Source organism: Mesoplodon bidens (assembly GCF_964165515.1).
Source record: "Mesoplodon bidens genome assembly, chromosome: 2".
Classification (NCBI taxonomy): Eukaryota; Metazoa; Chordata; class Mammalia; order Artiodactyla; family Ziphiidae; genus Mesoplodon; species Mesoplodon bidens.
In genome coordinates, this window is record NC_138177.1 from 128,695,215 (window position 1) to 128,723,126 (window position 27,912).

At 38.9% G+C, this 27,912-nt stretch overlaps 1 protein-coding gene across 1 annotated transcript in view; it reads left to right on the plus strand.

Annotated features, from left to right (window-relative positions):
* Window positions 1-27,912, plus strand: part of SLC35D1 (solute carrier family 35 member D1) — a 55,228-nt gene that overhangs the window by 19,480 nt on the left and 7,836 nt on the right. Inside the window, exons 9-11 of the mRNA XM_081220141.1 lie at window positions 11,640-11,707; window positions 12,841-12,919; window positions 16,743-16,825. Coding sequence (XP_081076267.1) covers window positions 11,640-11,707; window positions 12,841-12,919; window positions 16,743-16,825 — 230 coding nt within the window. The remainder of the gene's footprint in view (window positions 1-11,639; window positions 11,708-12,840; window positions 12,920-16,742; window positions 16,826-27,912) is intronic.

Genomic DNA, 27,912 nt, shown 5'->3' on the forward strand with positions numbered 1-27,912 from the left:
ATGGTGATTTGGTGCTAATGTGGCATTGTAGACATTGCCAAGTTGTCCCAGCACTTTCTTGCTAAGCCTGCACATAGCCTCAGACTTTTCACCAAGATACTGGTCCAGATAGGCAGATCCATCGATTGGGGCTAGTTGATTAGACAAAATCTGATTGTATCCCTACACTAGATTTTCTTTTCTTTTTTTTTTCTTTTCTTCTTTTTAAACTGAAGTGTAATTGACTTACAATATTACATTAGTTTCAGGTGTACCTTCACTAGATTTTATTCATTGTTATTGATTACTGCCTAATCTTACTCAGTCCCCCTCTCTTTCTTAATTTCCTTAACCTAAGCAACTAAAGAACAATTTTTTTTATTAAAGTTTTTTTCTAAATACTTTTATTTAACTGAAAGTCTTATTTAAACCAAATGCCTAGTTTTAGGAAGTGGTAGGTCCATACGACCTGTTTGCCCATTACTTATGCCACATTCTTTTCATGCCTGTGGTGTGTATTACGTTACATTATCAGCACCTGTAGAACCAGAGACTTCATTCAAAACAGAAGGAAAGCCTTAGAAAGCATGTTTATATGTTCAGTCTGTAATCACAGCCCGCACTCAGCCAGCACTGAAAATTGCCAGCCTTGTGTCAGAGAGCCTATCTAGTTCTGTGCCACACAGAATGACCAAGCAGTTCATTTTCTTCACAATGGCTCTTTATCAGTTTTCTCTAGAGGCAGAAGTTTTGTTTTGTTTAAAAACTGAATAACAAAGTACATTCTCACCGTGCCTTCTTTATTTCCTATCTTGAGGAGAAGAAAAATTCGCTTGTAAATCTATCACTGAGAGATAACAGTGATAGAAGTTTAAGTAAATAATCTCTCTGAATATAAATTATGTATACATTTAAAGAGTCTGTATTTTATTCTCTCGATTGATTCTCACAAGAGACAGATGGAGTAGTTTTCTATATTTGTAATATAGGTAGAAGTTTAGAAAGGTTAAATGACTTTATGATGGCCTCACAGAAAATTAATGTCAGAGAGAGAGTTAGAACTTTCGCTTTTTGACTCAGTAACCATGTGGAACCATCTAGGAGAAAATTCAGAATATATTGCCTTGTCTTTGGTTTTCCCCAGTAGTCCAGATAGCAGGATGAAGGTTATGGAGCTGAACAGGTATTTACTAGCTGAATAATTTTGGTAAAGTTACTTAATATTTCTGAGCCTAGAGCATAATAGCTTAATAAGCAGTAGCTTTTATTGTTTTTATTATGCCATCTTTATGGCATAATTAAAGGAGAGTGGACTCCTTTGTACTCTAGGAGTACAAAGGAGTCATATTGGGTCATATTTATCCTGCAGCTATACATTCAAATGTCTGCTGCTTGCCAAAGATCCATTCCTATGGCAAAGCAGGGGAATGCAACAGGCTGCCTGTCCCGTAGGCTGGCTTTCTCCAGAGACAGGCTGAGTATTTAGGGAAAGAAAAAAATCCCGTGAGAATTAGTTTTCTATTTTTGAATTATATATAAATAGAATTATGTCCTTGAGATTTATTTTAATATTCTATATAGTTATTATGTTCCCAAAGGGGACTGTACACTAAATATTTGGGGCATTTTTCTGAATAAAATTTAATGCTCTGTGTAGAGAACATTGGGCTTTGAAATATGTTAAGTCTACCATGGATTAGCTGTGTTACCTGAAGTAAGTTACTCATTGTCTTCTGGGGATAATAAGGCTTGGCCTTTCTATTGTAGGAATCAAATGACAGGCCATGTACGGAAGCACTTTGTAAACTATAATGTGCTCCATAAATATAAGGTGGTACGTTTTTATTGCTGCCATTTGTCCCTTCACTATCAGCAAACCTGACTAAACCATCTTCAGCTTAGTGCTCTGAGGCCTACCATGAGGCCTGGCACATGATCGGAACTTAGTAGATGTCGAATTGTACATTGAAAGCAGTGAAGGACTGTTGAGAAAGGATGAGAAGAGAAAAGAAAGATATTAAAAAAGACCCAAGTGAAAGTTTTAGGGATGAAAAATGTAATCAGAATTGAAAAATAAAGCAGAAGGTATCAAACAGATTAGATACTATACAAGAAAAGTTCAGTGAATTAAACAAATAGTAATAGAAACTATTCAAGATGAAGTTCAGAAAAAATGACTAGAAAACAAACAGATTATTAGTGACATGTAGGATAATATTAAGGGTCTAACATTTGTGTAAGTATCATCCTGAAAAAGGGGTGGGGTGGGGGAGAAAAAAAATATTTGAAGAAATAATGGCTGAATTTTTTCCAAATTTGATGAAAACTCTAAATCTGTACCCACAAGGAACTCAATAAACCTTAAATAGAATAAGCATAAAGGAAACTATACCATGAGGAGGGACATTCCATAATGCTAAAAGGGTTAATATTAGTGGGTATAACAATACTGAATGTGTATGTACTTGATGAGAGAGCTTCAAAATATATGAAGCAAAAACTGATAGAACACAAAGGATAAATAGACCAACCTACAATTATAGTGGAGATTTTTTCTTTTTTTAGAAGATGTTGGGGGTAGGAGTTTATTAATTTATTTATTTTTGCTGTGTTGGGTCTTCATTTCTGTGCGAGGGCTTTCTCTAGTTGTGGCAAGTGGGGGCCACTCTTCATCGCGGTGCGCGGGCCTCTCACTATCGCGGCCTCTCTCTTTGCGGAGCACAGGCTCCAGATGCACAGGCTCAGTAGTTGTGGCTCTCGGGCCCAGTTGCTCCGCAGCATGTGGGATCCTCCCAGACCAGGGCTCGAACCCGTGTCCCCTGCATTAGCAGGCAGACTCTCAACCACTGCGCCACCAGGGAAGCCCTATAGTGGAGATTTAACATTCTCCTTTCAGTAACTGATAAAACAAACTCAGAGTCATTAAGGATAGAGAAGACTTGAACAGCACCGTCAACCAAGCCGACCTAACTGACGTTTGTAGAGCACTCCGCTCAATAGCAAGAGGATACATATTTGTTTCAAGTGCACATGGAACAATTCACCAAGATAAATTATATTCTGGGGCATAAAACAAGTGGTAATAGTTTAAAAGAATCAAACCCAGAGTATGTTCGCTGATCAGCACAGAATTAAACTAGAAATTAATATGTATTGTAAAAGAAGAAAGATTTAAATTCAGTGATCTAAGCTTCTCCCTTAAGAAACTAGAAAAAATAAGAGCAAATTAAACCCAAAGTAAATAGAAGGAAGCAGAAATCAATGAAATAGAAAACAGAAAAGCAGTAGAGAAATCAATGAAACTAAAAGCTGGTTCTTTGAAAAGATCAGTACAATTGCTAAACCATGGCCAATTGATCAGGACAGAAAGTCAGAATACACAAATTACCGACATCAGGAATGAGAAAGGGGCATCATTACCTAGCCTGCATATATTAAAAGGATAATAAGGGAATTTTATGAACAATATACCATAAACTCAAAAACTGAGATGAAATGGACAAATTCATGGAAGAGACAAAACTGCCAAAGCTCACTCAAGAAGAAATAGATAACATGAATAGCCTTATTCAATTAAATAAATTGCTCTATTTAATTAAAATAAGTAAAAGCCCTAGTTTTTAGCCCTATCTTTATTAAAGAAATTGAATTTTTAGTTTAAAACCTTCCGAGAAAGGAAACTCCAGGCCCTGATCACTTCACTGGAGAATTTTACAAGATGTTTAAGGAAGAAACAATGCTAATTCTACATAAAAATTTCCAGAGTATAGAAAAGAACACTTCCCAATTGATTTATGAGGCCAGCATACCCTCTACCACTAGCTGACAAAAAATTACAAGGAAAGAAGAAAACTATAGTCCAAAAAAGTACAGCAGTATATAAAAAGGACACTAAATCATGACCAAGTTGTGTTTATCTTAGGAATTAAGGTTAGTTTAAAATTGGAAAATCAGTTAATCAGTGCAATTCATCATATTGGCAAGAGTAAAGTAGAAGAACATGTCGATAGTTTGAGAAAATGTATTTGACAAAAGTTGACACCCATTTATGAGTTTAGAATTCTCAGCAAAGTAGGAATAGAAGGGAACTTTCTCAACCTAATAAAGGACATCTACCAAAATAATGTATTGCTATTTTACTGAATGGTGAACGACTGAATACCTTTTCACTAGGATTGAGAACAAGGCAGGGATGTCTGCTCTGATATAATGTTCTATTCAACATTATACTCGAGGACCCCATCAGTGCAGGAAGGTAAGAATAAGAGATTATAAAGGAAGAATTAACAATATCTCTATAAAAACCATGATCATATATGCAGAAAATCCTAAAGAATCTAGAAAAGAGTGATTAGAACTAATTAGTTTAGCAAAGTTGTAAGATATAAGGTCAGCATATAAAAATGGACTGTACTGCCATATACCAGCAATGAACACTTGGCAACTAAGTAAATAATAGCATTTATAAAAGCTTCAAAAGTATGAAGTACTCAGGGAAAAATTTAACAAAATATGTCAATGTCTGTACACTGAAAACTTTATAAAACAGTACTGAGAGAAATTTTAAAAGACCGAAATAAATTATTTTTATATTTATGAATGTTTATGAATTGGAAAACTTGATGTTATTAATCTGTCAATTCTCTTCTAATTGATCTGTAGATTCAACACCATTCCAATCCCATAGCAGGATTTTTTGTAGAATTGCTAAGCTGATTTTGAAATTTTCATAGAATTGCAAAGGACTTATCATAGTCAGATTTGAAAAAGAACAATGTTGGAGGACCTAGCGAATATCATACTAACTGAAGTAAGTCAGACAGAGAAAGACATATTATATGATATCACTTATATGTGGAATCTAAAAAATAATGCAAATGAATCTATATACAAAACAGACTCAACAGGTACAGAAAACAAACGTATGGTTACCAAAGGGGAAAGGGAGTCGGGGGGAGAGATAAATTAGGGGTATGGGATTAACAGATACAAATTACTATTACATAAAATAGAGAAGCAACAGGGATTTACTGTATAGTATAGAGAACTCTATGCAGTATCTTGTAATAGCCTATAATGGAAAATAATCTGAAAAAAGACATATATATAACTGAATCACTTTGCTGTAACCTGAAATTAACACAATATTGTAAGTAACTATACTTCAATTAAAAAAAAACAAAAACTTTTAAAAAAGAAAAGAAAAATGTTGGAGGATTTATCTACTTGATTTCAAGACTTTTATAAAACTACTGTAATCAAGACGGTGTGGTATTGGATTAAGAGTAGACATAGACCAATGGAACAGAGCAGAGAATCAAGAGGTACAGATAGACCATTTGGTCAGTTGTTTTTATTGAAGGTAACTAAATAAATCAATGAGGAAAGGATAATCTCTTCAACAAATGGTGCTGGAACAGTTTGACATCTATTTGCAGAAAAATGAACCTTGACCCTTACCTCAGGAAATACACAAAAATTAATTTGAAAAGTATTTTGAGTTGCATTGTGTTGTTCCTCCCCTCAAAGTCATGTTGAAGTCCTACCCCCAGTATCAGAATGTGACCTTGTTTTGAAACAGGATCATTGCAGATGTAATTCGTTAAGATGAAATCATAATGGAGTAGAATGGACCCTAAATCCAATATCAATGGTGCAGTTATAAAAAGGGTAAATTTGGATACAGACAGTAACATAGAGAGAATGCCATGAGAACATGAAGGCAGACACCAGAATGATGCCTCAGCAAGCTAAGGAACACCAAAGATTGCCAGAAAATCACCAGAAGCTAGGGGAGAGACGTGGAACAGATTCTCTCTCACAGCCCTCAGAAGGAACCAACACTGCTGACACCCTGATCTTGGACTTCTAGCATTTAGAACTGTAAGACGATGCATTTCTGTTTTTTAAGTCATTCAGTTTGTGGTACTTTGTTACAGCAGCCCTAGCAAACTAATACAAAAAGGATCATAGACCTAAAAGTAGAGCTAAAACTATAAAACTAGAAGAAAACACAGAAAAATATCTTTGTGATTTGGGCTTAGACTGGGTTTCATAGAAAAGTCATAAAAAGCAAGAATTGTAAAACACAAAATTGATCTTAGACTCCATCAAAACTAAAATTGTTTTTCAAAAGACACTATTAAGAAAATGCGGGCTTCCCTGGTGGCGCAGTGGTTGAGAGTCCGCCTGCCGATGCAGGGGACACTGGTTCGTGCCCCGGTCCGGGAAGATCCCACATGCCGCGGAGCGGCTGGGCCCGTGAGCCATGGCCGCTGAGCCTGCGCGTCCGGAACCTGTGCTCCGCAACGGGAGAGGCCACAACAGTGAGAGGCCCGCATACAGCAAAAAAAAAAAAAAAAAAAAGAAAATGCAAGCCACAGACTGAAAATACTTGTATAATCATGTATTGCATATATTGCATTCATATATATTGGGTTGGCCAAAAAGTTCACTTGGTTTTTTCCGTAAGATGGCTCTAGTAGTGCTTAGTTGTCTTCAACTTCATTCAAAACAATTTTGTTAGATTGTTTTGTTAGATTGTATGACAGCTGTCATATCAGCGTGCATTAAAAAAAAACACATCAAAATTGGTGAATTTTTGTCTAGTCATTTTAATATTGAAGATGGGAAGAAAGCAACATTTTTGGCACATTATGCTTTATTATTTCAAGAATGGTAAAAACGCGACTGCAGCGCACGAAAAGATTTGTACAGTGTTTGGAGAAGGTGCTGTGACTGATCGAACGTGTCAAATGTGGTTTGTGAAGTTTCGTACTGGAGATTTCTTACTGGAAGATGCTCCATGATCAGGTTGACCAGTTGAAGTTGATAGTGATCAATCGAGGCATTAATTGAGAACAGTCAACGTTATACCACGTGGGAGATAGCCAACATACTCAAAATATCCAAATCAAGTGTTGAAAATCATTTGCATCAGCGTGGTTATGTTAATCACTTCAATGTTTGGGTTCCACATAAGTTAAAGTGGAAAAAAACCTTCTGGACCGTATTTCCACATGCAATTCTCTACTTAAATGTAAAAAAAGTTCCGTTTTTAAAACAAATTGTGACGGGCGATGCAAAGTGGATACTGTTCAATAATGTGGAATGGAAGGGATCATGGGGCAAGTGAAGTGAATCACCACCAACCATACCAAAGGCCAGTCTTCATCCAAAGAAGGTGGTGATGTGTATATGGTGGGATTGGAAGGGAGTCCTCTATTATGAACTCCTTCCAGAAAACTAGTCAGTTAATTCCAACAAGTACTGCTCTCAGACCAACTGAAAGCAGCACTTGACGAAAGCGTCTGGAATTAGTCAACAGAAAATGCATAATCTTCCATCAGGATCACGCAAGGCCGCATGTTTCTTTGATGACCAGGCAAAAACTGTTAAGGCTTGGCTGGGAAGTTCTGGTTCATCTGCCGTATTCACCAGACATTGCACCTTCAGATTTCCATTTATTTCAGTCTTTAGAAAATTCTCTCAATGGAAAAAATTTCAATTCCCTGGAAAACTGTAAAAGGCACCTGGAACAGTTCTTTGCTCAAAAAGATGAAATGTTTGGGAAGATGAAATTATGAAGTTGCCTGAAAAATGGCAGAAGGTAGTGGAACAAAAGGGTGAATATGTTGTTCAGTAAAGTTCTTGGTGAAAATGAAAAATGTGTCTTTTATTTTTACTTAAAAACCGAAGGAACTTTTTGGCCAACCCAATATATATGATTAAGGACTTGTATCTAGAATATATTTTTTAAAACTGTTAATTTAAAACTCAGTAGTAAGAAGACAACTTGAATAAAATTTGGAAAAGATTTGCACAGACACTTCACTAAAGAAACAGTACTGGGCTTCCCTGGTGGCACAGTGGTTGCGAGTCCGCCTGCCAATGCAGGGCACATGGGTTTGTACCCCGGTCCGGGAAGATCCCACATGCCGTGGAGTGGCTGGGCCCGTGAGCCATGGCCGCTGAGCCTGTGCGTCTGGAGCCTGTGCTCCTCAACGGGAGAGGCCACAACAGTGAGAGGCCCGTGTACTGCAAAAAAAAAAAAAGTACTGATGGCAAAAAGCACATTAAAAGATGCTTAACCTCATTAGTGATTAGGGAAATGCAAATTAAAATTACAATAATACACATAGGGAATGGTGGATTTGGGATCTGGATGCAGGTCTGACTTCAAAGCCAGTAATCAGTTTATGAAGGTTTTAAAAAAGAAGAAGAAATGGAACTTATAAGAGAGGAAAGTGCTACAAGTTTCAAGACAAAAGATGTTGGTGTCTGTGTGTGAAATAGAATGTATTCTATTTCTTCAAGAATATTAGGTCTGGGGACTTCCCTGGTGGTCCCGTGGTAAAGAATCTGCCTTCCAACGCAGGGGACTTGGGTTCCATCGTTCGTTGGGGAACTAAGATCCCACATGCCGCAGGGCAACTAAGCCTGCGTGCCGCAAACTACAGAGCCCACGCGCTCTGGAGCCCGAGTGCCACAACTTCAGAGCCCACTTGCCCTGGAGTCCGCGCACCACAACTAGAGAGAGAAAAACCTGCACGCCGCAAATAGAGAGAAGCCCACATGCCTCAACGAAGATCCCACGTGCTGCAACTAAGACCCGACGCAGCCAAAAAAAAAAAAAAAAAGAAGTATTAGGTCTGTAATATTTTTTACTCTGGTTTATCTGTGTGAGTCTTGCCATGCTTCAACCAGGTATAAACTACAATTTTCATGTCAGTGTATAAATATTTTAAACATTTAACCCTAAAAATAACATTTGATCCCCTAGACCAATATTTCTCAAAATGTTTGACTTCTACATACAGTTAGAAATAATAATTATATTGTGATTCAGTATACACTCCCATGCACACATAAATGAGGCAAAATTTCATGAAAAAATATTTCTTGTTACACGGAATACACCCCGTTTTCTATTTTGTTCTATTTTATTTTTGAATGCTATTTGTGATCAATAAATTGATTCATGACCTAAAAAAAATTAAAATTATAATGAGCTACCATTTATTTAATCACTTGGATGGTCTGAAACAATTCCAAATGTATGTATGAATGTAGAGCAGCGGGAACTCTCATAGCAGTGCCGGTGGGAATACAAAATGTTATAGCTACTTTGGAAAACAGTTGGACAGTTCATTATAAAATTAAAGATGCATTTACTGAAAGAACCAAGCCATCTGCATTATGTCAAGTGAAAGAAGCCAGATACAAAAGAGTACATACTGTACAATCTCTCATTTATATGAAATTACTGAATGGTAAAACTCTAGTAAGAAAGTAGATCAGAGGTTCCCAGGGGCTGTAAATGGGAGAGGGGATTGACTGCAAAGGGGCAGGAGGGAACTTTCTAGGGTGGTAAATATTTCTTTCTTTCCAGCTTTACTGAGATACAATGGACATTTAATATTGTGTAAGTTTAAGTTGTACAATGGTTGATTTGTTACAGTTATGTATTAGGAAATGATTACCACAGTAGCATTAGTTAACCCTGCCATCACCTCACATAACTGCCTTTTTTGTGTGTGTGTGTGGTGAGAACACTTAAGATCTACTCTCTTAGTAATTTTCAAGTATATAATATAGTGTTGTTAACTATAATACCATGCTTATACGTTAGATCCCTAGAATTTATGCATCTTATAAGTTGTAAAACCAACCTCTCACCATTTCCCCCACGCCCCAACCTCTGGCAACCACCATTCACCCTCTGTTTCTGTGAATTTGGCTTTTTTAGATTTTACGTGTAAGTGAGATCAGACCGTGTCTGTCTTTCTCTGTCTGATTTATCTCACCTTGCATAATGCCCTCAAGGTCCATTTACGTTGTTGCAAAAAGCAGGATTTCCTTTCTCATGGCTAAATAATGCTCCATTGTGTGTGTGTCTTTGTGTGTGTGTTTTCCATCTTGGCTGTACAAATTTACATTTCCACCCGCAGTGCACAAGTGTTCCCTTTCCTCCACACCCTCTCCAGCACTTGTTATCTCTTGTCTTTTTGATGACAGCTATTCTAACAGGTGTGGGGTGCTTACTGTGGTTTTGATTTGCATCTTAGATGCAAAGTGATCAAATCACTTTGATTAGTGATGTTGAGCACCTTCTCATGTACCTGTTATCCATTTGTGCCTCCTTTTGGGGGAAATGTCTACTCACTTCCTTTGCCCATTTTTTAATTGGGTTGCTTGGTTTTTTTGTTTTTTTGTTTTTTGCTGTTATATGAGTTCCTTATATACTTTGGCTATTCACCTATTATCAGATACCTGGTTTACAAATATTTTTTTCCCATTCCGTAGGTTGCCTTCTCATTTTGTTGATGGTTTCTTTTGCTGTGCTGTGCAGAAACCTTTTAGTTTGATGTAGTCCCTCTTATCTTTGCTTTTGTTTTTTGTGCTTTTAGTGTCATAGCCAAAAAATTATTGTCAAGACCAGTGGTAAGGAGCTTTTTCCTGGGTTCTCTTCTAGGTTTCATGGTTTTAGGCCGAAATTTCTTTATCATGACTGTAATGGTGGTTTCATGACTATATATTTTTCAAGACTCATTGAATTACACACTTAAAATTGGTGAATTTTATTTTTTATATGTTATGCCTCAACAAAGAACCATAAACGAATTGAATGTCTACTGTCTGTCAAATGCTGTGTTTGGAATGTGATTCAGTTAATTTGATGTGGTTCCTCCCACCAGGGAGCTCACAGTTTGTAGTGGTGTAGAAAGATTTGCAGTTCAGCGAGATAAGAGCACTAAAGAGAAGTACTGCTGAGGCACAAAGGAAGGAGTTCTTGATCCGGGAAAGCCCCACGAAGGAGCTGCTTGGCTTCTAGTTTGATGGGTGAGCAGGAGTCAGATGAATGTAGAGGGGAAGGGTATTCCAGGCTAAGCCATGTGAGTTTGAAACTGCAGGTTATGTTTTATAAACCACAAGGAGCCTGGTATTGCTGGAGCCCTGGAGCTGTGAGATTTATGTTGAAGTGGTAAGAGTTGAAGCTGTACAGGTTGGCAGAGAGAGAAAAAGTGGAGTGTTTCTCATATTTGCCTGACAAACTCATATTGCAAGAGAAATTATGTACTTGAGAGACAAACCCTCCCTATTGGATGAGAAATGAGATGATCAATGCACCTGTCATTTCTATTCATTCCTTTGCTTTTGGCTTCAAAACAAACAGAACAACAGAAATCTTGCTTTTACAAAATCAACTGTTTTAGAATAATTCTTCCTGGACAGACCTCCGCTGAATTTGTGTAACTAAGGCTGTACTTGAGCTTTCGCACGTTACAGGGAAGAAATACGTTTTAAGGTTTGAGAAAGCCTTTATTTAATACCAGCCATCTGGGAGAACTGCTGAGATTAGTAAGACATGGCTTGTGCCTTCAAGCAAATATCAGTTTCCTTGTACCAACAGGGAGAAGTACAAAATCTCCCTCACCTTACATATTTTGGAAAGGAGAAAACCTTACAAAACTGCTTGTTGATTCAGCTCCATGTATATGACATTCTTGAACGTCACTCTCTACGCTTGGAGCGATGCAGGGAAATGTATGTATGTGGCAGAGTGTGGCGGGAGCAAGCGCACAGGAGTTGGGTTAATGAGTGGAATGGCTGATGTTGAGAGCCTGCTCTAAAGTCTGGGGCTTTCTTGTGTATTACAGGCAATGGATTTTGAAGGCTGGGCCGACACCCTCTTTCTTCTGCAGTTCACCCTCTCTTGTGTGATGGGGTAAGCCTTTGCTGCCTTGTTAACAAATAGTTTTCCGAGGCAGATTTGTTCTAGCGTCTTTTTGCCTCATTCCCTAGTATCCTGTTCTGTCTCTTGAGTGTATCAGCTTAGGATAAACCTCCAGATTCAAGTGGTTTCACCACCCTTGGGAATGTGCCCTCAGGGCTAACAAACTGATCTCAAAGTCATGCTTAGAAGGACGAAGGAAAATAACTAATATTTACGCAATAAGCTAGTATGTGATAAGCACCATTATATTTCAGCATGCATTTAATTTTATTTCTACATTGACCATTTGACAGATATTGTTGTCCCCTTACCTATGAGAAAGCAGGCCCAGAATTCAAGTAAATTGTCTGAGTTTGCAGAATTAGTAGGTAGCAGTGGCAGCCTTTGAATTTAGGGCTGACTTCTCCCTGCCAGGTTGTAGAAGGCAAGAGCGTATCTGCAAATGTGCTGTTATCTGCCTCTTCTCTTCACCTCCAAATATCCCTAATGCTTTTTTCCCTCAACCAGTCATTTCACTTGATATTTGTGACCGGATCTGGCACAGGCTAGGTACATAGTGATTGGACGCTTCAAAATAAAGTTGACATGATACCTTGGTACTGAGTCAGGCTTCGAAGCCTCACTGTAAACTCTGGGGCTGCTGACTGCTGCCACTTTGTTGTTAAGTGGATGATATCCCTTCTTAAAGTAGTTCTCATTTGCTTTTCTTCCATCCGTAAGAATCTCTCTTGCCTTCACCCTGGTCTGGAATCATATTGGCCTCATGTGACATGCACACCTGAGCCAGGGTCTGTGAGTCCTGAGCTTTCTGTCTGGGTTAGGTGAATTAGGACTATGATCTAAAAAAGAGTACTCATGATTGTGAATGGTGGTTTCAAGGTTTTGGTGCGGTAGCTGGGAAAAGCACCTGATCGTTAAATGTACATGTGTTTCTCTTTAATGAAATGAAAAAAAAAATGTGAAGCTGCAGTATAAAGCAGCAGTGAAGTAGGGAACGCTCACAGTCAGTCAGTGACTAGTAGAATGTACTGGCATGGCCAACACTGTTTCTCTTGGCTAGAGGTTATTATAAAAACAGCAGTTGAATCTTACTTACAAGATACCTTTTCCTTCTTTTTTTCCAGATTTATCTTGATGTATGCCACAGTACTCTGCACTCAGTATAATTCTGCTCTTACAACTACAATAGTTGGCTGTATTAAGGTGAGTTGAAAACATACTGTTCTCTTTTGGGTACCTTCTTTATCTGAAAAGTGTTCCTCTAAGATAAGTCTGGCTGTGGCCTTAAGCCCCATCATTCTTACTTCCTCATGTGTTGCCTTGGTAGTTTGACGACTTGTGGGGTGGTTTCTAGAACAATCCTTAAGAACTCAGGGAAAGCATCATCTCTACTTTCAGGCAACTTAGGTCTGAGGAGTATGGGAAAAAGAGAATGTGTCATCTCAGAGCAGAGGAAGGAGAGTCAGCCCTGTTTCTCACAGAGCAGATGACTAGCTTGGTACTGATAGGTTTGTCCCTTTAACTCCCAATGAGAATTGTTCTCTGCCTCGCTGAGTTCTGGCTGTTCTGTAGGAAAAGGATGCCTGCCAAAAGCGAATCAAGGGAGTTTTCCTAAGCGTGAGCCAAACCTTAAATGGCCCACTTTTAAAAGCCGTGTCTGACATTTCCAGTGATGTCATTTCCTCCTGATCCATTTTATTTGAGGGAGGCTCATTTGTCTTCAGCCAGGAGAGCCAAGCTGACTTGAATATTGAGCTGCAGTTAGTGACTTGAAGCCTGAGGCCTCTTTCATCTGACTTTGTGATTCTGGTGCTTTAAGATCGAAGAGGCCCCAGCATCCCTAATTCCAAAAGAAATAGTGAGGTAGGCTTGCTTTCTAAAGAAAGCAAGATAGAGGTAGGTCCTGGATCATTTGGAGGAAAGAGTGCAGTTGCCCTTGGAACTTACTTTCTGGTGCCCCATTTGTCAATAGCGAGGGAAGGGGTTGCAGAGGCAAAGTTTGTACTGTTCTGCTATGTTTCCCTTTACACCCCAATGGAGTTGCGTCTGCCTGGCCTCATTTTAGAAACTAGATTTGGGTTAAAACTTCAGAAGGTCTGTGTCTTCAAATCATGGATTTGGAGTGTTTGGTGTGAATAGAATTCTAAATTAAACTATAACAAGTCAGTTGTGTGACTTCCTGTGAAAGCTAGAGATAGGCATTCAAAGGCCTGGCCTGGCTGAGACAGTTTCAGCTCCCAAATTAGCTCTCAGCCCTGTTGCGGTTTTTGTAAAGTGAGTGCTTCAAGAGCAAAGTAGATGACTTGCCTTTTCAGAATAAAAACAGTAAGAACATGAGAGGCAGAACAGTTGGTGCCATGTTTTTAACCAAGAAGAAGGATGGTGAGGGAAAGTTATTTAGCAGATAACTAAACCTATTTGCTTAGAATTTCTTAGTGTCCGTTCTTTATCATCATTAGCATGGGGTACAAATACAGTCATGCTCTCATTAACATAAAGTCCAGTACTTTCCTTTTGATATTTCCTCCTCCCCACAGAACTGTATGAACTTAGTGCAAAGGGAGCAGTTTTACTTCCACACTCTAGAGGGAGGGAAAAAAATGGATTTTCTGATTATAGTTGACCCTTAAACAATGCAGGTTTAAACTGCTCTGGTCCACTTAATACTCAGATTTTTTTCAGTAGTAAATATTACAGTACTACACCATCTGTGGTTGTTGAATCCACAGATGCTGAATCACAGGTAAGGAGGGCCATCCATAAGTTACAGTCAGATTTTCCACTGCACCCCTAACCCCTGCTTTGTTCAAGGGTCAGCTGTGGTTTATAATTGCTGTTGCTTCTCACGGCCATGTGGTATTGCTATTAAAGGACGTCTTATACCTTCAGACAGATGGGAGTACCCTGATGTCCTTGCTGGTTTGGAGTGTCTCAGGCCACAGTGGAGCTTCTTTCATTAGCCTCCCAGTTACAACCCTTGTAGCTCAGTTAATGTTCCCCAGCAGGCTTCAAGCTTCCTTCTGTGCTTGAGGATCCTAACCCCATAAACCCTTGGGTCAGCATTCCTTGTTTCTCCTGTGTGTGGTGGGAAAATTACTTAGGAGAGCTAGTTTAACATGGAAATTCCTAGGCTCACCACAGATGTATTGAATCAGAATCTCTAAAGTAGGGTGTGGAAATCATCAGGGTTTCCAGCTGAGTCTCAGGTATACTAAAGGCTGAGATTGCAGTCTTAGTTCTGAGCTACCAGCGCAGACTCTTCTGTGCTTCCTGGTAAGTTCTACTTTGGGAGCATGAGTGTCTTTTCTGATAGAAAACCTTGGTTAGGATACCCTAATATATACTTGAAGTTTTTCTAACTTCTGGGGCTTCCCTGATGGTCCAGTGGCTAAGACTCCGCACTCCCAATTCAGGGGGCCCGGGTTCGATCCCTGGTCAGGGAACTAGATCCCATATGCCGCAACTAAAGATCCGGCATGCCAAAACTAAGACCTGGCACAGCCAAATAAATAAATAAATATTAAAAAAGAAAGTTTTTCTAACTTCTGACTGATTTTGAGCAACAAGGGTTGCGTTCTCTGTCCTTTCCCTTTCTGAAGTTCCTTGGGCAGTTTATGCAAATTAATGTTTTTCCTGGATCTCTGTATTCCAAGAGGTCCTGTTACACATTTTCCCCAAGTTGCCTACCAGCCTTGTTTACTGTTACATGGTATTTCATTTTATTTTTTTCCTCTCAAATAATAAGAAAATCTGCTCTAAAGTAACTTTCTGTCTCCATTCTTAGACCTAGAAGAGGCTGACATAATTTTGAATGCTCTCTCAAAGCATACTCCATTAAAAACATAATTTTGAAGTTTGTTTTTGGCTTCTTAAAAACACTATGGCACTATACTTTCTGCTTCACAGGTCTAATCGGAGAGAGCCCAGGTACTAAAAATATTTGTGACATTTACCGTTTCTGGCAGTTGTAATAGCACAGAGGGAGGCAGTGACTTAATGTGAAAGAAGAGAGGTTAGGGAAGAACTGAATAAGAGATGAAACTTTGGAAAACTTTTTTTTTTTTTTTTTTTTTTTTGCGGTACGCTGGCCTCTCACTGTTGTGGCCTCTCCCGTTGCTGAGCACAGGCTCCGGACACGTAGGCTCAGCGACCATGGCTCACGGGCCTAGCTGCTCCGCGGCATGTGGGATCTTCCCGGACCGGGGCATGAACCCGTGTCCCCTGCATCGGCAGGCAGACTCTCAACCACTGCGCCACCAGGGAAGCCCTGGAAAACTTTATTTCACCTTCACGGTCTGAGGATAATTAAAAGGGAGCCAGACGCTTTCACTGCCCTGGGCCCAGTTCTATCCCTGGTCTAAGAACTAAGATCTCACAAGCCAAAAAGGGAGTGAGATAAGCAGAAGATGTTTGCACCTGGGAGTTTAAGGGAGTTGGGAGAGGTGATTTTAGGTACGCTACTTTGAGATGACTTCCCCTGTGGTTTTTTAAGGTGCCAAGGAAGATTGCTCTAGAAACAGTCTTTGAGTTGGTAAATTCCCCACCATCCCTTTTTTCCTTTTCAAGAAAGAGGGAAAGATGCTTGCATGTAAGCAGATTTTCCTTCTTCACTCTCCCCTGGAAAGTCAACTGCTACCTCTACGGGAGGAAAAAAGCACTCTTCTCTGAGACTGCTAAACGTGCCTTGGTGTTTTCTGCCCCTAGTAACAGCAGTGCTTTTCTATCTAGATTGATAATGTCAGCGTGTGCCACAGGGCAGGGAAAGTTTGATAATCTTCAGTATTGGTGAAAGCATTTAGCTTCCAGAGAGAGACTGGGAAGAGACTGATGTCATTGTTTTTTAATTAGTTAATGTTCATGCTCATACTACACTCATTTTAGGGTCGTTGGGTTTTTGTTATTTTCTGTTTATTTGTTTTTGTATTTTAAGGATATATGTTTGGGTCTTTGTATGGATGAGTTTATATGAATATTGAAAAAGTTCAGTTAAACCTATGAAACAGTATATTGCTATTTTTCTTTTTAGAATATATTAATAACTTATATCGGAATGGTCTTTGGTGGAGATTACATTTTCACATGGACAAACTTCATTGGCTTAAATATCAGGTAAGTAAAAATATTTAACTGTAGCCACTTTGATGAGTGGATTTGGATTGTCAAATAGTCACAGTAAGCTTAGACTGTTTCACAGCAAATTTGTTCATTTATTATTATGGAGTGCCTACAATGTACTATATATATATATTTATTAAAATTTTTTTTTATTGGAGTATAATTGCTTTACAATGTTGTGTTAGTTTCTGCTGTACAGTGAAATGAATCAGCCATATGTATACATATATCCCCTCCCTCCCACCCCACCCCATCTAGGTCGTCACAGAGCACCGAGCTGAGCTTCCTGTGCTTTATAGCATGTTCCCACTAGCTATCTGTTTTACCCACGGTAGTGTTTATATGTCAGTCCTAATCTCCCAGTTTGTCCCACCCTTCCTTTCCCCCTGTTGTGTCCAAATGTCCCTTCTCTACGTCTCTATTCCTGCCCTGAAAATAGGTTCATCTGTACCTCTGTACCATTTTTCTAGATTCCGCATATATGCGTTAATATACGATATTTTTCTCTTTCTGACTTACTTCACTCTGTATGACAGACTCTAGGACCATCCACATCTCTACAAATGACCCAGTTTCGTTCCTTTTTTATGGCTGAGTAATATTCAATTGTATGTATGTACCACATCTTCTTTATCCATTCATCTGTCATTGGACATTTAGGTTGTTTCCATGAACTGGCTATTGTAAATAGTGCTGCAGTGAACACTGGGGTACATGTGTCCTTTTGAATTATGATTTTCTCAGGGTATATGCCTAGTAGTGGGATTGCTGGGTTACATGGTAGTTCTATTTTTAGTTTTTTAAGGAACCTCCATACTGTTCTCCATAGTGGCTATGTCAATTTACATTCCCACCAACAAGGCAAGAGGGTTCCCTTTTCTCCACACCCTCTCCAGCATTTATTGTTTGTAGATTTTTTGATGATGGCCATTCTGACTGGTGTGAGGTGATACCCCATTGTAATTTTGATTTGCATTTCTCTAATAATTAGTGATGTTGAACATCTTTTCATGTGCCTCTTGGCCATCTGTATGTCTTCTTTGGTGAAATGTCTGTTTAAGTCTTCCACCCTTTTTTGATTGGGTTGTTTGTTTTCTTGATATTGAGCTGCATGAGCTGTTTGTATATTTTGGAGATTAATCCTTTGTCTGTTGTTTCATTTGCAAATATTTTCTCCCATTCTGAGGGTTGGCTTTTCCTCTTGTTTATGGTTTCCTTTGCTGTGCAAAAGCTTTTAAGTTTCATTAGGTTCCATTTGTTTATTTTTGTTTTTATTTTCATTATTCTAGGAGGTGGGTCAAAAAAGGTCTTGCTGTGGTTTATGTCAAAGAGTGTTTTTCCTGTGTTTTCCTCTAAGAGTTTTATGGTGTCTGGCCTTACATTTAGGTCTTTAAACCATTTTGAGTTTATTTTTGTGTATGGTGTTAGGGAGTGTTCTAATTTCATTCTTTTACATGTAGCTGTCCAGTTTTCCCAGCACCACTTATTGAAGAGGCTGTCTTTAAACTATACATTTCATGTCTTTCAATAATGCTTTTTAAGAAAAGGGGGAGACAGTGGTTCCATATTTTATCCACAGTTTTTGGGGAGTCTTTTCTGGAAGTTGAACCCCTTTTATTTAGTCTTCAAAGAATAATCCTTTATTTATTGTGCTAGATGTTAATGCAGTGTTCTCAAGAAAATTCCAGGCTAAAGAATACCAGCTCTGTTAGAGTTGCTTTATATGCGTCTAACCTTGGACATATCACTGCATTTCTTTAGACTTTATCTTCAACAGTGATGAGGGTGACTTGCATGAAAGATCTTTTTCAGTTTGAGAATTTTGAATTTCATGCTTTTAAACACAATTTATATGCTTTAAAATTCTCAAATTTTAAAGACCTCTGTCCTGAACTCAGACTTTTATATGTAGTAGCCCACTTGACATCTCTGGCTGACATGTCAAAAACTGAACTCCTTTATTTTCTCCAAAGTCTCTTCCACCTCCACAGCCTCTGCATCCCAGGAGCCTCTATCCTTCTAGCCTCTCAGTTCAAAAGCCTTGGAGTCATCCTTGACTCTTCCATCTTATACCCAGTATCCAGTTTGTTAGCAAATTCTGTTGGTTCTGCCTTCAGAATATCACTTTTCACCATCTGCGTAACTTCCATCATCATCTAAGCTACATCTTTTGCCTAGATTACTGCCTAGTCTTCTGTACTTGTATCCCTGGTTTAACTCATCCCCCCATCCCACCCCTAGTCAGTTCTCAAGAGTTGACAGTATATTCCTTGTAAAAGGTAAGTCAGAACATGTCACTCTTCTTTTTACTCCCCTTCCCCCATGTCTCTCCAGGTCCCTGAGTCCTAACAAGGCCCTACAAGATCTATCCCCCTCTTGTCCTCCAAGTTCAACTCATGCGTCTCTTCTCCCTCACCTCACTTCATCTACACAGACCTCTTTGCTGTTCCTTTAGAATACAGGGCATGCTCTCTCTTCAGGTGCTTAGACAGGCTATTTCCTCTACCTGGAACATTATACTGCCAGATACTTTGCATGGCTAATTCCTTTATGCCTATAAATTTTTGCTCAAATGTTACCTATTCAAGGAGGTCTATCCCAACCACCTTATTTAAAATTGCAGCCTGCTCTTCCTCTTCTGATACTCCCAAACCCTCTTATTCTACTTTTCTATTTCTATTTATATATATTACCTATTTTCTATCTCCCCTGTTATAATGTAAGTTCCTTGAGGGTATGGATCTCTGCCTGTATTCTTCACTCACGTTTCCCAAGCTCCTAGAATGAATCCTGGTCATTGCTTAATAAATATTTGCTTGATTGGATTGCTGTATATTGCTGTATGGATTGGTAAAAAAACACTTTGGAAACTATAAAGCTCTTTTCTAGAATATGGTAGTATCTTTTTTTTTTAATTTACAAGAAAGTATATAACTTCTCTTGAGCTTTTATTTCTTCAGATGTAAACAAATGATAATACCTATTCTATCTTCCTTATGAATCAATATGAGAATTTAATATTCAATACTAATATTATTAATAGGTTAGTAATTGTAAACAAATGATACCTATTCTACCTTTCAAATGTAAACAAATGATAATACTTGTTCTACCTTTCTTATGAATCAATATGAGAATTTAATATTCCATACTAATATTATTAATAGGTTAGTAATTCATTGTTTCCCCTTCCCTGACATTTATTTGCCACTATTGTTGTTTGTCTTTTAGAGGAAAAATCATTTTTTATTTGTGGGGTAGGAGTTGGTGAGAGGATGGGTATGTAAGTATACCTGAGGATTGCATGTTATAGAAGGAAGATGAGTAGCTGAGTCTCAGATCTTGGTCAGAGTCACAGTTCTGATGCTTGCTACCTGTGTGATTTTGAATGAGTTTATCTTTTCTGAGCTTCAGTTTTCTTATGTGTTTGGGATAGAAATACCTACCTCTTTAGAGTTGTTGGAATGAAATAATCCAGTGAATGTAAAGTACCTGATTCATTGCTTCACATCTATGCTTAGTAAATATCAGTTTCTTTCATTAATAGCTGTGAAGAAGGACCAGGATATAAGGATCAACATGGTGAACCAGTTTTGACTTTGGATGTGGCCTGAGTTTCCTTCATTTCTAAAAATCTAGATTAAAGAATCATTATGACATGTTATAGACCCGATTCAGAGATGCCTTGATTTTCTTTTTGTCCCCTTCAAGTGAGAACTTGATAGTCAAAATGAAATAAAAGCTGCTGTTTTCATTTTCAGATATCTGAAGTTCAAATCTCTTATAGTAGCTTATAAGAAATACTTTTTTTTTTTTTTTCACGTTTCAGGCTACTTAAAAAAACTTCGAAGTGCCTGAGTGTGCTGGAATGTTACAACGTATGTCAGCCTAACATACGTAACATCTTGAAAATTCTTCCAGTGGAATTTCTTTTTCTGTTAAGTAGTGCATTATAGTTCTGGTTAAACAGTACTGTTTTGCTGGCAAGGTTAGTTGATAATGATGTCATTGGTGCTCTTCCCCTCTGTAGTATTTTTAATAATTCCTAACTGCTTTCACATTTTGTTGTAATAAATTTTACATGCCGTATCTTTTTTTTTTTTTTTTTTTTTTGCGGTACGCGGGCCTCTCACTGTTGTGGCCTCTCCCTTTGTGGAGCACAGGCTCCGGACGCGCAGGCTCAGCGGCCATGGCTCACAGGCCCAGCCGCTCTGCGGCATGTGGGATCCTCCCAGACCGGGGCACGAACCCATGTCCCCTGCATCGGCAGGCGGACTCTCAACCACTGCGCCACCAGGGAAGCCCTACATGCCGTATCGCTTTAATCTCTGTTTCATTATAAGATTAAGGACAATAAGTGGTATACTTAGTCACCAGTCAGCGTTCAAATTATTTGCAGAGTTGGGATTAAAATCCAGGTGACCTTCTGTTTCAAATACTCTTTCCATTACAACATGCTTTACAGCATTTGTAAAGGAAAGTATATGTTGCCTTTTTTTTCTTTCACTTTTTCTCTTTAAAATGAAAATTATGGTTTTATTGTTTTTTTGACTTATCTTCCACTAGTTAATAAGCAGACTCATAGGTTGTGAACATTACTTCTTTTTTAAATGTGAAAACCAAACTTAAATTGGCTACTTATTAGATTTCACTTTGATTGGACACGGTGTCAGTCCCTCCTTGGCTGATTGCACTTTGAAGGAAATCACTAATTAAACTGTACTCTTAAAGGATTCTCTGATTCTCTGATAAACTCAGATGCATCTAGCTCCCCTTCACCCTGCCTGGTTTCTTTGCTGTTTTAAGAAAAGTTTAAATAGCCCCCTCTGATATGATTCAATTCCAGGAAGCAGGAGGTTTGCATCGGTAGCTTCTCAGGCTCCATTCAAATTTGATACTATGATTTATGAAGGCTTTTTTTTTTTTTCTTTTTTCAGTAGGGCTCTGTGGAGAGCCTGGCTGTCTCTAACTCCCCTAAGTGCCTTTTTCCAGTGGCCAATTAGTGCATGTTCACCCAAGCCCAAAAAAGCAACAGAGCAAGTGGGGAATGAATAGTGAAGGGTGGTGACAGAACACGCTTCTGTACTTTCATCAGAGGTTGGGCTCTGGCCTGTGGCTTTGGCCCGAGTAACGTATCCTCTCCAGATAATGACATCATCATCCCCATAACTGCCCGGGCTAGAATTTGTAGACTCTCTGGAGCTTATCTTTGTCTGTGATTCTTTCTTTTCCCCCTTCCATTAAAAAAAAAAAAAAATTAACACATTTAAATACAGTAAAATGCCCTCCTTTTCCTGTGCAGTTCTGCAAGTTTTGACAAATGCATACAGTTATGTAACCAACTATTACAGTTATGTAACCACCATATTCAAGGTATAAAATAATTGTATTACCCCCCAAAATCTCCCTATGTCAGTTTGCATTGAACCTCTCTCCCCTTACAAAGATCTGTTTTCTATCCATATGGTGTCCAGAATGTCATATAATGATACATAAAGTTATGTAGCTCTTGGTCTGACTTCTTTCGCTTAACATACTGCATGTGAGATTCCATGTTGCATGTGAGATTCTGTGGTGTGCATGTATCAGTAGTTTGTACCATTTTACTGCTGAGTAGTATTCCATCATGGATACATCACAGTTTGTTTATCCATTCATCAACTGGAAGTTATTTGCATAGTTATCAGTTTTTAGGTGTTTTGTGTTAGCTGCTAAAACATTTGTTTAGAAGTTTGTGTATGAACATAAGTTTTCATTTCACTTGGGTAAATACTTAGGAGTGGAATTTCTGGGCTGTATGGTAAGTATATTTAACTTTGTTAGAAGTTGCCAAACTATTTTCGAAAGTGTCTGTACCATTTTGCATAACCCCCAGCCATGTATGAGAGTTCTAATTGTTCCGCATCCTGGTCCTTGGTATCAGTCATTTTGTCTGTTTTTCAAATTCTAGACATTCTAATAGATCTGTAGTGGTGTCTCATTGTGGTTTTAATTTCCCTAATGATTAATGATGTTGAGCATCTTTTCATGTGCTTATTTGCCATCTGTATGTATTCTTTGGTAAAAAGGCTATTCAAATATTTTGCTCATTTCAAAAACTTGAGTTGTTTTCTTAATGAGTTTTGAGAGTTCCTTATATCAGTATATTGTGGATACATGTCCTTTATCAGATGTGTGACTTGCAAGTAGTTTTTCTCAGTCCTGCCTTGCTTTTCATTTTCTTAATCTCTTTTGAAGAGCAAAATTTAAAATTTTTGATGAAGTTTAATTTACCACTTTTTTTTTCTTTTATGTGTTGTGCTTTCAGTGTTGTGTCTAAGAAATCTTTGCCTAATCCAAGGTCACAAAGATTTTCCCTTATATTTTCTTCTAGAAGTTTTACAGTTTTAGGTTTTATAGTTAGGTATATAGCCTGTTTTGTAATAATTTTTGTATGTGGTGTGAGGTCTGGATGAAGATTCTTTTTCCTGTGTATGTGTTTTTTTAATATAGATATCCAGTTGTTCCAGTACCTTTCGTTGAAAATACTGTCCTTTCTTTGTTGAATTGCCTAATTCTTTTTTTTTTTTTTTTTTTTTTTTTGCGGTACGTGGGCCTCTCACTGTTGTGGCCTCTCCCGTTGTGGAGCACAGGCTCCGGATGCTCAGGCTCACCGGCCATGGCTCACGGGCCCAGCCGCTCCATGGCATGTGGGATCTTCCCAGACCGGGGCATGAACCCGTATCCCCTGCATTGGCAGGCGGACTCTCAACCACTGCGCCACCAGGGAAGCCCGAATTGCCTAATTCTTCATAACACTCTTTTGAAGTTCTTTTATTATCACTGTTTTATAAATGAGGGGGCTGAGGCTTAGAAAGTTTGAGTTGAATGCATTCTGAAGACATGCATGGAGCCTGTTTCTGTGTGCCAGGCATCGTGCTCCAGAGAGACATGGTGCATTCACTCATAGCTCTTCCAACGTCACATAGCTAGTAAGTCATTAAAGGATTTTAACCCAGATGGGTTGGACTCCAGAGTCCAAGTTCTCACCCCCTAATGAATTATCATTCAGTAAATGACTGATTAGTTGTAATGTAACCTAAGTAAACCATATGTAGCCATTGTTACCTTAGATTCTCAGCTATTTGAGGGTAGAAATCACTTGTCTTATTTATAGTTGTGGCAGTATTTATCAGTTCCTGGTCCATAATAGGCATCCAACCAGTAATAATAATAACAAAATACCAGACAGTATTTTTTATGCTTAGGCATTGCCCTAAGTACTCCATACTTAATCTTTAAAACAGCCCTGTGAGACAGATGCTGTGAATATTCCATTTCATAGAGGGGCTGAGAAACTTGCCACATACTACCCAGCTGGTAAATATTCAATCCTTGATTGCCTTCCACATTTTCTTAACTGCAGTCTAGTAAATAGTGAATAGATGAATGAATTTATTTTCATATCCCTTCAGGATATGTCATCATACTGGTTATATAACTCTTAAGTCAGCCTCCTTTTGTGTAACACAACCCATTTTACTGTAGCTTCTGACACCAAACTAGAGTCTATGCAGTCTTTGGGGTGGGCCATGGTGCAGCTCAGAGTCTAGCTCCAGAGTTAGGTTCTGAGGACTTTGGTCTAGCTATCTCTGCCCAGCGCCTGAATCTACAATTCATTCATTTTGGACTCCTTTGCCTGTTTCCTTAAAAGGATGTGTTGCTTCCTAGTTCCAGACTTCTCCTCCTGAATAATTCCATCCTAGCAGACTCTCTTCTGGTTCTAGGCTTCTCCTGAAGTAAGGACATGAGCTTTTCCTTTATTTAGTAGTTCTCTCATTTGGAGAGAGAGAGGACATGTTTTGTATTATCAGTTGGTTGCTGCTGCTATAACAGTTACCAGGCTTTTTAGAGTTAAATAACTGGCATCTCACTAGAATAACTTGGACTTTTAAATAGGATGTAGGAGGTTAGCTAGCCCTTGGTTATAGTATAATTCCTTACAAAAGAGCACCGAAATGGAATATAACCAAAAAATGTGTGTTTTGTTATGGGTACTTCTGCTAGCTATTTATATATAGTTTACTTTTCATGACCTCAGTTTTCGTGTGCTCGGTTTTTAAGCTAGAGTTGTCTATACTAGTTCTGCCACTAGACTTCTCTGATTCACCCTGAGGAAGTCCTGTGAAACTGTGTCATGTGGTCATTAGGTCTAAAGTTATTTTGCAGAAGACTAATGACATTTGAAGGAACTTCTTCCAGGTGTAGGAAATACATAAAATATATTATCTTTTTAAAAGTTCTGATGGGAGTCCTCTACCCACATTTTAAGGTGTTTTAAGAGGCAGAAAAGAAAAAGGAATAGAAGTAGGGGAGAAAATGATGGAAATGCTTGAGTAGTTTGGACTCAGCCCCGAGGTGGAGATTAGTATCAAAGATGCCATACTGATTTCTTGAGGGAAGAGCAAGTGGAAAGGTCCTGAAGTGGGAATGTGCCTGGTGTGTTCAAGAACCAGCAAGGAGGCCAGTGTGGCAGGTGGGAGTGGAGTGCCTGAAATGAGATGGGGCCGTAGAGGTAATGGGGTGGGGGCAGATTAGGGACAACTTTTAAGAGATAGGAAGAGAGTTGGAGGATTTTGAATAGAGGAGTGACATGATCTGATTTAGTTTTAATAGGACCACCCTGGCTACTGTGATGAGATTAGACCAAAGGAGGAGGAGAAGTGTGAAATGTTTATATTAATAGTAATGGCTTTCATTTATATAGGAATCACATAGCATTTATAATAACATTAGGCATTTATATGGCATTAATAATAGCAATGCCGAGGCCCTTTTAACACATTCCCTCAAAAGAGCTTTCAATAGCTGTCATCACTCAAAGGTCACAAGGTATCTATCCAGACTGGCACCAGTAATAAAGGTTGTGGTAGTCTCAGAAACTAAAATCACACAGAGTTGCTTGGGAGATTTCATAGTGGAAAGGATACTTAGGCCAGGACTTGACCAGTGGGTAGGATTTGGAGAGGTGGGAAAGAGAAGGGTGGGTATTCCAGCCATGCAGTACTGCGTGAGCAGAAGTGTGGGGCTAGATGTTGGGTGGAGGCTGGGGAGGTGCTGGTAGGAACTCCAGTACAGCTAGAGCAAGACGTATTTCACAAGGGTGAAACAGACCTCCCTCAGTATTTCCAGGGGATTGGTTCCAGGACCTGCCGTGGATGCCAAAATCCTCAGATGCTCAAGTCCCATGGTCAGCCCTCTGTATCTGTGGGTTCTACATCCCCAGGTACCAGGGGCTGACTGTGCTAGAGAAGTAGGTTGGTGCCTGAGTGCAGAGTGCCTTGAATGTCTCATAATGGGAAGGATGAATACCCAGCTAGGAAAATACTCTGAGAGTTACTAATACACTACAGATGGTAGAGGTTAGGTCAAGTCTTGCTTACTCATATTACAATTAAGGCCTAATTGGGATGACCAAAACCAGGAAGGTTTTACTATATTTAGGACTCCTTGATTTTCTGGATGAATAACTTGGTGTGCAGCCACAGAGATGGGGGAGAAGCAACAACTGCCAAAACCCCTTTCTTCTTTTTGCTTTTTGCCAGTATTAGTCCCTGGTATGCCTTAGCATTTTGACTTTTACCCCTATTGGATGTCTACTGTATGCTGATTAACCTTTTGAAAATGATCGGTTGTCCTATTAAGTCTATAATGTAGTTATATAATTTAACATATAATTTATATTTAACATTGTTATATAAATAAATTATATAATTTAATTCTCACATCAATCCTGTAAGGGTGGTATTCTAATCACCATTTTACAGATGAGGAAGCTAAGGTTCTGAGAGTTCTGAGAGTAACTTGCCCCACATTATAGAATTTTGCAAATGTCAGAGTCCACAGTTAAATGCTTTCTAGTTAACCCTGTGTCACCTCTCTGTTTCCCTTTGTTCAGATAGGAGCTCTAGAAGATAGATGAAGAGGCAACATAGCTCTGCTTTATGTGCCTGGTGAGAAAGATGAGAAAAGGGTCCCTAGCAGCTGCTGTGTGTGGAGTGGAGATGGGGTGTCCCTGGTCACTGTAGGAAGAATGTACTCAGAGGCCCTGCCTCAATTATTTGGCAGAAATTGTGTGTATTAGGAAATCGCAGTAAAAGTCAAACTGTCTTAGTTCATAGGTTTTGATATTGGTTGACATATTTTACACATGGAATATGGAAGGCAGGGTCTAATTTAAGAGGCAGAGCTACCTGGCTACACCTGTGAACAGACAGGTCCGCTGCAGGGGGAGATGGAGACAGCCTGTTCCTTCAGACTCTTGTCCGCAGCCATGGAGCTGCTACATGGAGGGCATTTTTAGTATATGTTTGTAGGATGGATTTCTAATCGTATGAGGCTGGTAAATATGTCCATGGCTGTGTAGGTCTCGGAGAGGTAGGTTGTACTTGTCTGATCTTTGGAAGGTCAGGCGTGGATCAGAGCAGGTGAAGTGGCACTATCCAGCACTTGCCAGCCAGGCTTGTGGTATTCTAACTAGACCCCTGTCTGCAGGACACTCTTGCTTTGTCTCTTTCTTCTGTTTCTTTCCTGGCTGTGTCTGCCACAGCAGGTCTCAGTGAATTAATAATTGGTAGTACTATGATCTGAATATTAGGCAGATGGAGAATTGCTTAAGATTTTAAAAAATCAGTATTTAGGATTGTCAAATATATAAATACCAATTCCAAAGTATCAGAGGTCAACTTTAATATGAATACTTATAGAGCCAGTAGATTAATGAGAAGTTTTTTGAAGTAGCAGATTTTGATTCAGAATCATTTGATAGTGATGTATAAAAATTTAGATATAGGCCTTTCCCCCCCAAATTGAGTTTTTCCCCTTTCTTTTCTCAGTCCTCCTCATCTCCTCCTTCCAGCTTCCCCACATTCCCAAAGTTTCTAGGAAGCAAGTTATATTCTTCCCACAGCATTAACTCATCACTGCTTTTTGGCACGTGGTGTCTTTGTTGATGAATATTTACTTCTTTTCAGGTGATTCAGGAAAGGCCATTTCTGAAAATGTAAACGTTTGATAATGATCAAGTCAGGAATAAAGATGAG